This window comes from Octopus bimaculoides, chromosome Z (assembly GCF_046866305.1).
Source record: "Octopus bimaculoides isolate indiv1 chromosome Z, ASM4686630v1, whole genome shotgun sequence".
NCBI classification, from domain to species: Eukaryota; Metazoa; Mollusca; class Cephalopoda; order Octopoda; family Octopodidae; genus Octopus; species Octopus bimaculoides.
The window spans coordinates 32,687,019-32,701,262 of NC_142944.1; the positions used below are offsets into that span (position 1 = coordinate 32,687,019).

At 33.0% G+C, this 14,244-nt stretch overlaps 1 protein-coding gene across 50 annotated transcripts in view; it reads right to left on the bottom strand.

Moving 5' to 3' along the window:
• The window catches only part of LOC106867804 (kinesin light chain), a 124,799-nt gene that overhangs the window by 44,659 nt on the left and 65,896 nt on the right, over window positions 1-14,244 (bottom strand). For 31 of the 50 annotated variants that reach the window (XM_089365157.1, XM_089365129.1, XM_089365153.1 and 28 more), the window contains 4 exons: window positions 11,550-11,780; window positions 9,252-9,330; window positions 7,604-7,832; window positions 613-700 (listed from right to left, as the gene is read on the bottom strand). In XM_089365157.1, the coding sequence (XP_089221283.1) occupies window positions 613-700; window positions 7,604-7,832; window positions 9,252-9,330; window positions 11,550-11,780 (627 nt within the window). The remainder of the gene's footprint in view (window positions 1-612; window positions 701-7,603; window positions 7,833-9,251; window positions 9,331-11,549; window positions 11,781-14,244) is intronic. The other 19 variants (XM_089365145.1, XM_089365135.1, XM_089365158.1 and 16 more) reach the window with 1 other exon arrangement.

Here is a 14,244-nt window from a genome sequence, read left to right on the forward strand (position 1 = left end):
AGTTCAAAACTTGCTTGTTCTATAATACCCTCACCTTTCTTCTCTTGTGCATGGCTCTTTATAACTATACCATTCCAAGTGACCAAATCACCAACAAAACCACAGAGTATTTGCCAATGTTAGTGTAAACAGTGCTACACAACATTGTGACTACAAAACCAAGCTAGGTTCACTCAACCCTTGTAAAATAAATTAAAATCTACGACAGTTCCATGGAAGACAGTCCATTCTCCACCCTTTAGAAAGCAACAAAAACAGAGAATTTCTATTATTTTTCTCTTTATCCCCCATGATATATTGACCATGAAATTTGTTCTATAATATTCAGTAGCATGCTAAAATTATTTGGAGAAAGCATATTGAAGCCATTGTGTAAGTGAGACTATGAGAGAGTGAGTTACAGAAAGTGTGTGTGAGTGAGTGAAGACAGAGATAAAAAAGATAGTAGTAAGCCAAATTATTAAGAGAAATACCATACAACAGATAACAGAAAAAGAAATGAGTGTGGATAAGTCAATGAATGTAAAAGTAGTAGCAGTGGCCAAAGACGAAATGCTACCTTTTGTGAACATGCACTACATAAAGCAGCTACAAACTACACATTTGACTCACAGCTGGGTGATCAGGTCCCAAAGTTTTCTCTCTTATGCCTAAAGCATCATTCAGTAGATTAGCGGCTTCCTTATATTTTCCTTGGTCTCTGCAAACAAATTTCATAAATTTGAAATAAAATTGATAAACATTTTGTGGATTTCCATTGAGTTGGAAAACAAACAATTGCAGTCCACAGAGCCAGTCTGATTGTTAAATCTATATGCAAGAGAATGTATTTTAATAAATCATGAGATAGAGGAGGGGGGAGGGGCATGAAGGAAAATGTGGAGATGAACTTAAAAAAAAAAATCAGTATAAGTAGTTGCTTATTGTCAAGGTTAAACTACAATTGACTAAATGCAGTTCTATATGTGTTGTAAAGTAAATATTTACTTATTAATTATCTAACTATTTGTACATATCCATATGTACATCTACATGCACAATCACATACATATATAGATATCCACATACAAACACATAGATAGCCAGATATACAAACAAAAATGCACATATACACTTCTTGCAAGCACATACACTTTATGTATGCATATACACACTTTCATATGCAGAAAGAAAAGGAATATATGTTTTTCTTAATAAGAATGCATTACATTATCCATAAATATATATATAATTGTATACTGTACATGAGTATTTAAAATATTTAACAGTATTAGACCAAAATAAGAGGTAAAATGAAAAGCTTTCTTTCTTCTGACAATTTAATTACTAATTATTTCATAAGATTAAATATTTATTTTGAGAATAAATTAGCAACTATTGAGGTTTCTGTTCCTTGGAAACAGCTGATCTTGTATCTTTCCACTCAGACACTCCCAACCCATTTGTGTCTCCCATAGTCATCACCTTTCTGGTGTCCAATGCTCTAGGTCACGCACTAAACGCTATACCCAGTTCTTCCTCACCCAAACATCCACCACCTGGAATCTCTACCTAGCTCATATCTCTCTTGCAACTATTTAAACATGACATTAATAAGATTAAGCTCACCAGTCTCAAAGTACATCAAAAGGTCATGGGGTACTGCTTTTCCCTTAGGTTTAGCAAGCAAAAATGAAAAGGCTTAACTTATTTGAAGTATTATCAAAAATATATATTAGACAGAGCCTTATTCTCCAAAATAAACTTACTAAAAGTAGGAGTTAACCCATTTAGCTTTTAAACTGGCCACATCCAGGCCCAAATATTCTACCTGGCCTCTCACATCTACTCTACAATGCCATTGTAAAAATAAACAATCGCATCATGAATCTCAAAACTACAAGATAATGCATGATTAATTCAAAAGAATGTCAATAAATATACATTACATTGGACAGAGTAATCTGAATGTTAAAGGGTTAAAAAACACTACCACTTCAACAGTGTTCATAGATGTTATGATGATGATAATAATAATGGTTTCAAATTTTGCCACAAGTGCAATTTTTTGAGGTGGGAGTTGAGTCAATTACATCGGGCTTCACAACCCCAGTGTTCAACTGGTATATTTTAGTGACCCCAAAAGGATGAAAGGCAAAGTTGACCTCAGCAGAATTTGAGCTCAAAACGCAGTGATGGGCAAAATACTGTTATGCATTTCATCCAGCATGATTATGATTCTGCCAGCTCACTGCCTTAAATGATAATAATAATAATAATGATTGTCTTTCGTGTTAAGTTAACATCCAAGTACTATAGCTTATAATTTGCAGAAAGAGACCATGTAAGACCTCTGACAATGGGTTGCTGTCTGCTCTCACAGAATCAACCAGAGCAAGTAAGATCAAGAGCTCTGAGAAGTGAAATGACAATAATAATAATAATAATAATAATAATAGACAACTTAGGAGAAGTGATTAACAATTGAGTTTCTTTGATTAAAATTTGGTAATCATTATTATCTAGACACTTTGCAGCAAAATTGCCATTTACTGAGAAACTTTAGATTGGCAAATTTGAAGCAATTCATTAAAAAGTTGTTCCTGAAAATAACTATTCTCAAATGCCTTAAAATTTGAATATACATTAATTAACTTTTCAATGATGGCTAAGTTTTGAAATGTCTTGAAATTTCTTTCCAAAAATAAGGAAAAAGAACCAACTGCAAATAATGGCAATGATCTTACTATGAATGAATGAGATCTTATCAAATTCATATACTCTTTTTAATTCAACTAACATACCAGTTGTCAGCATTTGAAAATAGTCTTAAATGAATAATACTCTGAGTTAAATTTTAAAATACCTTCAAACTATATGAACTGTTAAAAATATAATGCACAATTTGTTGCTTTTTTTTTTTTTAATAATTAACAATTTAACGATATTTATTCTTCATATTTCATGGTCTAGTATGTTTAAAAAAGTTGGTATATTAATAAGATATATTATATAATGATAAATGAAAAATATCTTGTTTTAAATCTTCTATCTGTGGTCATTAGACTGTGGTCATGGTGGAGCACTGCCTTGAAGAATTTCTAGTTGAATGAATCCACACTAGTACTTCTTATTTAAGCCTGGTACTTATTCTGTTGATCACTTTTGCTGAACTGCTAAGTTATGGGGGCTTAAACACACCAGCACCACTTGTCAAGTAGTGGTGGGGGATAGACACTATATATATGGCAGGCTTCTTCCAATTTCCATCTACCAAATTCACCCGCAAGGCTTTGATCAGCCTAAGGATATAGTAGAAAACACCTTGCCAAAGGTGCCATGCAGTGGGCCTGAATCCAGAACCATGTGATTAAGTAAGCTTCTTATCACACGGCCACACCTGAGTCTATGGTTGAAATATTTATGCTTAGAAGGCAAACCCCCCCCCCCCCCCCCCAAAAAAAAACCAAGACATGAAAAGTGTTCTGGCTTGAAGAGAACAGTTTGCATGGGTTTCTGAATTAGATTTGCCAGATTTTTTAAGTAAAATGAAGTGTTGAAACAGATTTTGTAGTATCTCGCTGACTGATTGACTGACCAAATGACTAAGCAAATAATTGACCAGTAAGTTAGTTAAATAATTATGGTGTAATTCAGGAAAGAATGAAAGGAAAGAGTTATCATAATAAAATGTAATCAAAGAATATAAGAAAATGATGAACATATAATAATTTGTATAGGATTCTAAAATTAAATAGAATGTCAGGAAGCATGGTCAGCAAACCAAACAGTTCAAGATGCAAAGACATATTTAACATTCATAATATATTTATATTCTTTTATTTTTTTACTAATTGTAGTCTTTTATTTTTTCTTTTGTTCTAATTACAGCAACTATAGTTCTTCATTGGGTACTTTTTTTTATCAATCAACTAAGACTTTTAGTGTAAAGCACATCTTGCACAGCAAATATCACAAAATGCCTTTGTTTGATGCATCAGTATATCATTAAGACATCGCAATACTCATTGGGCAATCTCACAAATTACACCCTAAAAGTTATTAGTGAAATAGCCATGCTGTATACAAAATACACTTAAAACATACTTTGCAGCAAGGTTAAATATTTCAGGTATGTAACACCTGTTGAAAGCATTATATTTTGAAATTCTGAGTTGATAATGAACATGTATATAACAGTAAATATCTCATTTCGTCATTAATGCCAAAATAGAGATTACTTTCTTTCAATCTGATAAAGGAAGTTCTAAAAGTTTTATTTGGCATGAAGTTTCTGAAATTTAAAGATAATGAAGAGTTTTGGCACTTATACAACTTAACCTGCTTCCATCACAATTACACAATGTGTAATTACACAATATGCAATTCTAAGTTAAGGTGTAATTTAGAATGTGAACAACTGGTTAAATAAGCTAAATATTAACAGAAATCAAATGAAAAATACACAAAACTGTATGACATACTAGAAAGATTCCATATGATATAGTTTTCTTATGATTCTTTTATTTGTTTCAGCCATTTGTCTGCTGCCATTAGTCGAACAAATCGATCGCAGGACTTATTCTTTGTAAACCTAGTACGTATTCTATCAGTTCCTTTTGCCAAACTGCTAAGTTACAGGAACATAAAAACACCAACATCAGTTGTCAAGTAATGGTGGTGGTGGGGGACAAATATAAACGCACAAACATACACACACACGACAGGCTTCTTTCAGTTTCCATCTATCAAATCCACTCATAATGCTTTGGTCAGCCCAAGGCTATAGTAGAAGACACTTTCCTAAGATGCCACGGAGTGGGACTGAACCTGGAACCATGTGGCTGGTAAGCAAACTACTTACCACACAGCCACTCCTGCACCTATGGAGATATGTTTCAAATACATCTTTGTGTAAAGAAATTAATATTAGAACTGAAATGTCAGAGTAACTGAACTACTAATTTGTCTTTAAAGTACCAATGGCCAAGACAATATTTATACTTTTACACACTAAAAATTTAGAGAACTAGCTAAAAACTCAATGCTTACTTAATAAAATAATTGCGAATGATACGAAATAAATCACCTGCCTGGCACCCATGCTGGTGGCACATAATAAGCACCATTCCAGTATGGGTCGATGCCAGTGCCGCTTGATTGGCTCCCCGTGCTGGTGACATGTAAAAAACAACATCCAAATATGGTTGATGCCAATGCCACCTGACCGGCCCCTGTACCGGTGGCATATAAAAAGCACCCACTACACTCTCGGAATGAATGGTGTTAGGAAAGGCATCCAGCTGTAGAAACCTTACCAGATCAGATTGGAGCCTGGTGCAGCCTACTGGCTTGCCAGTCCTCAGACAAACCGTCCAGCCCATGCCAGCATGGAAAACGGACATTAAATGATGATGATGATGACGACGACGATATTTGGCTGTTAACATTCAAATATTAACTACTGAAATGTGGAAAATCCTTTCTAAATTTCAAAAGAATTTTAAAATTTGTTCAATCTACAGAAATATAGATACAGCAATCTTAAAATTAAGATGATATTTAAACTGCCTAAAGATTTATTGTCTCATTTACTACTAGACTTCTTAAGAAGAGAGTAAAACACCAGATGTCACATTCTAAGTTGAACTCTGCACGCCTCCATTGTGACCATCAGCAAAATCTACAGACATGCAGACACAGATTTTGGATGGTGGAGAATATATAACACACACGTGTCACACTGAACACATACAATTTCACATTGCACCATGTATAATGAACCATTGCATGTTAGAATGTGCAGGATGGTCCTTTACTAAATGGCTGCATAGCACATAGGGAACTATGAATCTGAGGGTATCACACCCTCAGAACAATTAGTAATATTACATGAGACTGTTCAATTTGGGCTGATGTGGGCTACACAATAACAGCACAATATTTTCATAGTCAAGAAATCAGACTTAAGACAAGAAAGTTTTTCACAAAACTCATGATGAAGGTATCATGTTAAACCCATGTATAGGCTCTAAAGCAAAGAAAAAAAATACTTAAATTGAAATACAACATTAAATACATAATTATAAATAGAAATGTAAAATTTTACTTCTTAAATCAAAGAATTATTTCAAATGAATAAAATCTAAACTAAACCAACCAACCACTATATCAAATTATATTAAAACTGTAACTGATCAAATGTGATAATATTGGTTTCAAATTTTGGCACAAGACCAGCAATTTGGGGAGAGGGGAGTAAACTGATTACATCAACCACAATATTCAACTGAAACTTATTTTATCTACCCTGAAAGGCACAATTTGAACTCAGAATGTAAAGACAGACAAAAAGCTGCTAAGCATTTTGCCTAGCATGCTAACAATTCTGCCAGATCACTGCCTTTAATCAAATGTGATAATATGAAAACCACAAATATATGATATAGATTATGACAGGCGTAATATGTTTTTTATTTGGTTAAATTTCATATTTAAAAAAGAGGAAATATTTCTATCCTAATATAACCTCGACAGTAAATGTAATTTTTTATAAGGGCAATAAATTTTAACAAAAAAAATTGTTTTCCATGTTTGATACAATAAGTTAAATTTTAACTATTGTTAATTTTACATTCCTAAAACTCACAGTTGGGTCATCCTTCCCAAGTGCTTTCTCTCTGATTTCCAGAGAAGAATGGAGACATGACATGGCTAGTTTTATTGATCCCAAATCCCTGTAAAAACCAAACAGAATCAGAGGGGTCAAACAATACTTATAAAAAATATATTTATATCAAAGCTAAATACAGGGTTGGTAAGCTTTGGATGTAAAGCAGTTGGGTAAAGGGTTTTTTGTAATTCAAGGAAAGAAGGAAAAAAGTTAAATTTAAAACAGCCGAAACATATAGATTATATTTTAATACATAAGGGTATAAAGATAAGATAAGAAATAGAGAAGTCTGATTTCTTCTGTGCTGTTATTAAAGAAATTTATAGGGAAAAAATGAACTGCTTCATTAGTTGTAAGCCTCTTGAAATAGCACTCTATTCAACTATATTTGTTTAAAATACTTTTTATTTTAGAGATCAACAGAAAGGAATTTGTAAATACCACATGAAGGTTGGTGAAGGAGGAAAAGTTTTAAACATCTTGAAAACTTTATACTAATTCTCTCAAAAAATGTTAAAATGAAAAAAAAATTTTTTTTTTTGAATAAAGTAATGAAGGTACAAAAAAAGTGGTGTAAGATGCAGAAAATCTGGAAGCAAGGGAAGGAAAATGTAATGTCAAAAGATAATTACAAATTTCAATAACAAAAAGGTAATAATACAAATTTCAACATCACAGAATTTTAAAAGATTATGAAATTGTCTTTGAAAATTTACAGAGTATTCCAAATTCATAAAACTTAAGTCTGAATGAATCTAAAAGTAGCTTAATATTTCTGATTATGAAACATTAAGTAAAAATTTGTTAACAACTGTTTTTAAATCTTAATAAACTTTAAATTTGATACATAATTTAAACAATTTTTTTAAATTGATTTATAAAAATTTATGAGCAGTAAATAATATAGCATGAAAGAAAATGTTTAAAAGAAACCCAGAGAATATTATGTACCTGTAAACGAGAGCCAAAATATTCAACATAGTGGCAACATCAGGGTGATCATGACCACTATTTTTCTCAAGATCTTCAAGAGCTTGCTTGCAAAGAGGCACTGCAACTTCATAACGGCCTTGAGAAGCATATTGTATGACAAGGTTGTGTAGCGTACGAAGCCGAGCTGGAATTTCATAGCCACCACTAGCTGCTTGAGCCATGGCATTGGGCTGAGTTGGAGAAAGTACTGAAAAGAAAAGAAAAAAAAAATTAAGTAGAAAATTAATTTAATTAAGCATCATATTTAAGCTTTAATTGATTCCTATCAAAATCTGGAAAAGATGAACAATCAATCCTTATTGTAGATCTGATTAAACTTGTGACTACAACACTAAGCTGTTAAGATGTGACACAAACAGATTTAATTTACTTAGCTGCAGAAGAGGTTATGTCTTAAAGATATCTTAACTGCTTGCAGAAAGATGTGTACTCTTATTTCTATGACACATTCATTTCACCATTTTTTGTTTTTACAGAATCACCATCACTGTCATTATTTTACATCACTTTGGGTTGCCATACCCTAAAGTGAATTTTATTATGTCACCAACACTAGAGGAGAAACTATTCCATGAGAGGAAGAGAACTTAAAGAGCCACCCTATACTTTGAGAACAGCTAGCATGCAGTACTGCGTACAGACTTCAAGTTTCATTGTTATGTTACATTTTTGATAGGTTTTCTAAAACTGGATGCTCTACCAATCACCAATTACAGAATGTGCTGGTTATATTTTATCATAACAATGGTAAGATACAAAATCTCAAAATGAAAGAATACTATACACAGTTAATTTTCTACGGCTTTTCTGAAAACAGAGAAGCATCACAGGGTTTGTATTACAATAGTATTACTTAATTTTAAAATATTTTAAGTGACATGCACATACGACATTATACTGAACTATCAAACAAGTCCCTATGTCAAAGGTGGGAATCCCTTCAATGGCAGCTGAAATGTCATCTGTATTCAAAATCCCTAAAAATCTATATGTATAAACCAAAACAGTAATTTTATCTAAGTCACATACCTATGAGTGTGTGCTATAAAACACACTATTCTTCTAGATACATAAGCATCAAACAAATTTTTATAAACTTCATTTCATTATTGAAACTAAAAAAGGTGCCCTTACTCAATCTTGTACTGAAAGAAATAGCAGCCAAATCATCTTCAAATCACACCCATATTGAAAACAAAACAAAATAAAGGACAATGTAGTCCTAACTATACAAAAGAAAAAAAATCTGCTTTGCATCTAAATTTCTACAATTACATTTACACCCAAACTTCTCTGATAGAAACTATTACAATAATATTTTAAGGTCATCTAATATTTTGAATAAGGAATAATGCAAATTTAAATCAGACTAAAAAAGCATATATGCACATTACCATGTAATAAATGTATGAATACTAAAATGTTAAAATGCTAAAAATGAAATAAGTACTTTAATAACTAAACAATCTGCTGGTGATATATGTACAGTATGTATACAAGTACAAAAACACTTTAAAAACTACAGTTGAGCAAATTACTGAATGAAAGTGCAAAGTGTTAAAGCAAAACTTCAATTATAATATAATATATATAAATCTATCAATACCTTCTGGTTGACCACTATCATCATCATCATCAGGAAAACCTAAATCGAGGGATGACTGTTCATTCTCTTTTTCCTCATTCTGTTAAAAGAAAAATAATATGCACAGTAATTCTAATAAATAATAATAATAACAAGTTTAAATTTGGGCACAAGGTAAGCTATTTCAGGAGTGGGGTAAGTTGATTAGATCAATCCCAGTGCTCAGCTGGTACTTATTTTATTGACTCAGAGAGGCTGAACGGCAAAGTTGACCATGGCAGCTTTTGAACATTTTGTCTAGCATGCTAATGATTCTGCCAGGTTGCCAATAAAAATGTTTGGTCTTTTTATAAGAAAAGAAAGAGTTAAATGTAAAAGAGAAGCTTTTGGTGATATAAGTCTTGTTAGCTGACTTCAGTTCTAGTTTATAATAATCTAAACTTTATAATACTTTCAACTTCTATTAAATGCTCTTGGGAAAGCAACTACAATCACTGATAGCCACTTCATATAAAGCAAGCATATCTATTTCACTAATAAATGGGATGAAGATTGGTTAGTTGGTTGATAAACATATGAGATGCATTTAGGATCTGTGTCAAAAGAAGCAACTACTGATGCCAGAAAAATGCACTAATGAGGGAGTCTTTATGTTATCAGTCAATCTGTTAAAAACATCTAAATTCCCTTAATTCATGCCTATCATCTTAAGTGAGTAAAAGACAATATAGAATTGAGATTATGTAGGTGGGTGTGCACGTGTGTGTTGTGTGCTTGTGACAGGCTTCTTTCTGTTTCTGTCTACTGGGATTATAGCAGAAGTCACCTTCCCAAGATGCAACATAGTAGGAATGAACTGGAAACCATGTGGTTGGAAATAGCCCTATGTGTAAGCCATGCTAGTATTGAAAAACAGACATTAAATGAAAGATCCCTCTCATCTTCCCTTTCTTTCTGCCCTTTGCCCATAACATTCTGGATCTCTCACTAATGCCCTGATACTGCCTTTCCTTTCCTACATCTTACTAAAAATGGCTGGAATGCCTTTGATCACAGGTCAGCTCAATTAGAGATGACTTGAAGTTGAACATCAACTACAAGAGAAGTTCTTAGACATGAGCAAGGCTGTAACTAGCATTCGCTGGCCTAGGGAAGGTCTTTGACAATGTGTCACAACTGTAGTCTAGTGGTCATTCAAAAACGTAGACGAAGATGAATGGATAGTGAAAGCCATTCAAGTCTTGTCAGAGATGTCAGCATGGTGTGAGTAAGTAACAAGTTCAGCAAGAAATTTAGTATGCTGTTAAATGTTAATTAGAACTCAGTTCCCAAACACCCTGCTCCCAACACTTTTGTTTATTATAAATTTCCAATCATAACAGATGAGATTAAGACAGGCTGTCTATGGAACATGTATGTTGATGAACTAGTTCTCAGTTGAAGAAATTTCAAATGTAGAAGGCCTAGAATTGAGAGGCAAATGAAACAAAAGTTTAAGCTTTAGTTAACAGAAAAGAAGACAGGATTCTGTATGTTGAGTGCAGATGCTTTACAGATGGCAACAGAGAAACAGGAATTCAATACAGTGTATTTAATGTGTGCGGAGCATAAGAAATGCAATGGGATCAAAGGTAAATTGGATAAAGAAGGATACACGTGCAGGAGTGTTTAGCAGTAAAAGTAACCATGGAAAATTCTTTCAAATGTTCAGAGTTCCTTAGAAGCAATTAAAGTTTCTCTTAGCTAAGATACCTAATCAAAGCAGAGGAAAGTGTTGTCTTCCAAACAGATAGCAGCCTCAGTAAGAACGGGGTAGAGAAAGTCCAAGAATCTATTAACTCTGCTGGTAACAAGGAGATTCTTTCTCTGCATGAGAGAAAGATTGTATGATACTGGTGTATGAACTGTGATGCTGTATGGCAGCAAAGCATGGACACCGAATGTGAGGGATTAGCTTAAAAGTCAAAAGGACAATACATTGTCCTCTGAAACTATGATGTACTCTATTGTTACTATGTATATTACCAAAACTCTCTGAACTGCATATGTTATAGGAAGAAAGAAAATGAAGTTTAAATAGAATCACCAGGTAACAGATAATGAGACATCAATGTTTGTTTGTTTTTTTTGTTGATAGATATAGTTACACATTACAAAAGCCATATTTAAAATATCAAAGGTAAATGAAGTTAAGTTTACATAACTTTAGATGAATATATGAAGGTATAATTCTACATTATTTATGAAGGAATACATTATACAAAATCAGTTCCAATAATATACAAACATGCATAACATGCATATACAAATGCTACTCACTACCTGGGCTTCATTAGTGTCGTATTTCTTCATTTCATTCATAAATTCTAGGTGCTTCTTTTCTTCTTCTATTGTTGCTACCTTTTGTTCACTCAAAAGCAGTTTCTGCTGTGCATTTGCTAATTCATCTCTAAGCCAAGCATTTTCTTGGCACAGCCGTCGAACCTGGGCTCGGAGTTTCTGCTTTTCAGCTTCAGTTGTCTGCAGGTGATTGGCAAGAGACATCATCACCTATAAAAAAAATATATAAAGATGAGAATGTGTGTCTGTCTGTGTGAATCCCTAAAACTTGAGAACTACACAACCAATTTCATTCAAATTTTACACATGCCTTACTTATGGTCCAGGTAGTATCTTAGGCAAAAAAAATTTTTTTAACTTCTTGCCTAGTGCGAGCTCAATGCAATATCACATCTCCTCCACTATTGTAGTATTACGTGTCAAAAGGGAAACAATAAAATCTCGCTGTTCTAATGTCACACACTTTCACTTTAAAACTGAAACTCTTAAAGTAAAACTATTATCTCACATATATACATTAACTATCAAAACACTGTCTGATAACATATAAAATGTAAACTGAAGCTAAAACTTATTAAAATATTCTTATTGTTTCCTCAGCTTACTGGACAAGGGCTCCTGGCTCCTTTTACTGCAGGCGAAGGAGTAAAAAACGAAGATATTTTCACTTGTCCAGGCATTGCTATTACAGACAAATTAACAATTTGACTTGAGTGATAAACACAAACCACCTCATGCTGACTGCAAAACTCCCGCTAAATTAACCAGAAACACACACACACACACACGCCTATTTCATATATCTTCTTTCAATTTTTGCTCTCTGCAAATAAAATTTTTACGGTTACAACTGCTTACAAAAATAGGGATTAATATATCATTTCTTTCTATGTTCATAATTAAATCAATGTTTTCATGATTAGACAGAGGTCCAATAGAATAACTCTCACAAACACACTACCTACAAATTTGTTCTTCAGGAGTTTTCAAACTATATAATAGGCAGAATTGTCGAATTAAGACAGTAGGGTGTTTTGAGGGAGATTTGGCTGCTATTTCTACAATGTCTACCTACCATGTACATGTCTGATCTTAATTTTCATTCACATATTTGCATTTCAAAAATTAAACAATCTTTTCCATAAATCCACTATTGTAAACATTTTCTACGATGACATTTTTTATGTATGCGTGTGTACCTTAAAAGGCGTCAATTATCATGGCATACACCTTCACTCAAACTCTCTTTCTCACCCACTCTCTCACATACACACGCGCAAGCACGCACACACGCTCACACACACACACGTCCATTTCATATATCTTTCAATTTCTGCTCTCTGCAAATAAAATTTTTTACGGATACAATTGCATACAAAAATAGGGATTAATGTATAATTTCTTTCTATGTTCATAATTAAATCAATGTTTTAATGATTAGAGAGAGACGTCCAATAGAATAGCTCTCAGAAACAGACAACGTACAAATACATTCTTCACAACTCCTGAAGCTGTTTTCTGAAAAGGAGGGGGAAGTCAGGAAATTTTCATACAGCTGGAGGCCTCAATTGAAACGGGACCCGATATGATAAGGTTGAGAAACGCTGTTATAGATTATGCCTAACCGAAAAAGATCATGGCCACATCATCCAAACAGACAGGGTGAAACTGGGCTTAGCTGCTAGTAAATTATATAAAAACCTGTCAATAGTATATACAATAAAAAAGTATTTTAAATAATTATACTATCAGTTCAAACATATTAAAATGTGTTTATAACGGTAAAAATTTTGTGCTAATTTCTAGCATGGCCTTGCAATACATTGCTTTGCATAAAACATTTCATTCTAGTCGATATCTAAAATTAATTTTCTTTCTAGTTATATCATCCTTGTCTCAAATGTGTCAGTTTGAATTAAATATCAATCAATGGGTACCACTAATACACAGGAGATAAATATTCAGTTTCCGAGTTAAATTGCAGTAAAGGATGAATTGAATAAAGAAAATATTTCTTAAAGCGGTGAGCTGGCAGAAGCATTAGCATGCCGGACGAAATGCTTAGCAGTATTTCGTCTGCTGCTACGTTCTGAGTTCAAATTCCACCAAGGTCGACTTTGGCTTTCATCCTTTCGGGGGTCAATTAAGTAAGTACCAGTTACGCACTGGAGTCGATATAATCGACTTAATCCGTTTGTCTGTCCCTTCTATGTTTAGCCCCTTGTGGGCAGTAAAGAAATAAGAAATATTTCTATTTTGTTTCATCTCAAGAGGGTCTTCACTCCAGTGATAAACACATGGGTTTAATTTCACTTTATTTTTTTTATTATTTGTCAACTGGTTAACTATTTAAACTAATTAACTAACTAATTGTTCAATAAATTGTTTAGTCAATCAATCAACTAGGTTTGTCAAAGTCTTTTAGTTGCTATTCACAACTTCATCTATGATAAGCCTTCTCTGGACATTTAAACTTATGTAAATTTTAACTGCCTGTGTATAAATTATGTATGTGAACTTGAAAGTATATTGTTTATTAAAATTATTAGTGCTTTCATGAAATTCAGACATTGTGAAAGTACCTCAGCAGCTGACTGCTTTTGATGTACACACATCAAAGAGACAGATGCAGAGGGAGAAAGAGGCAACAAAAACAGTACTAATTATAGTAGGT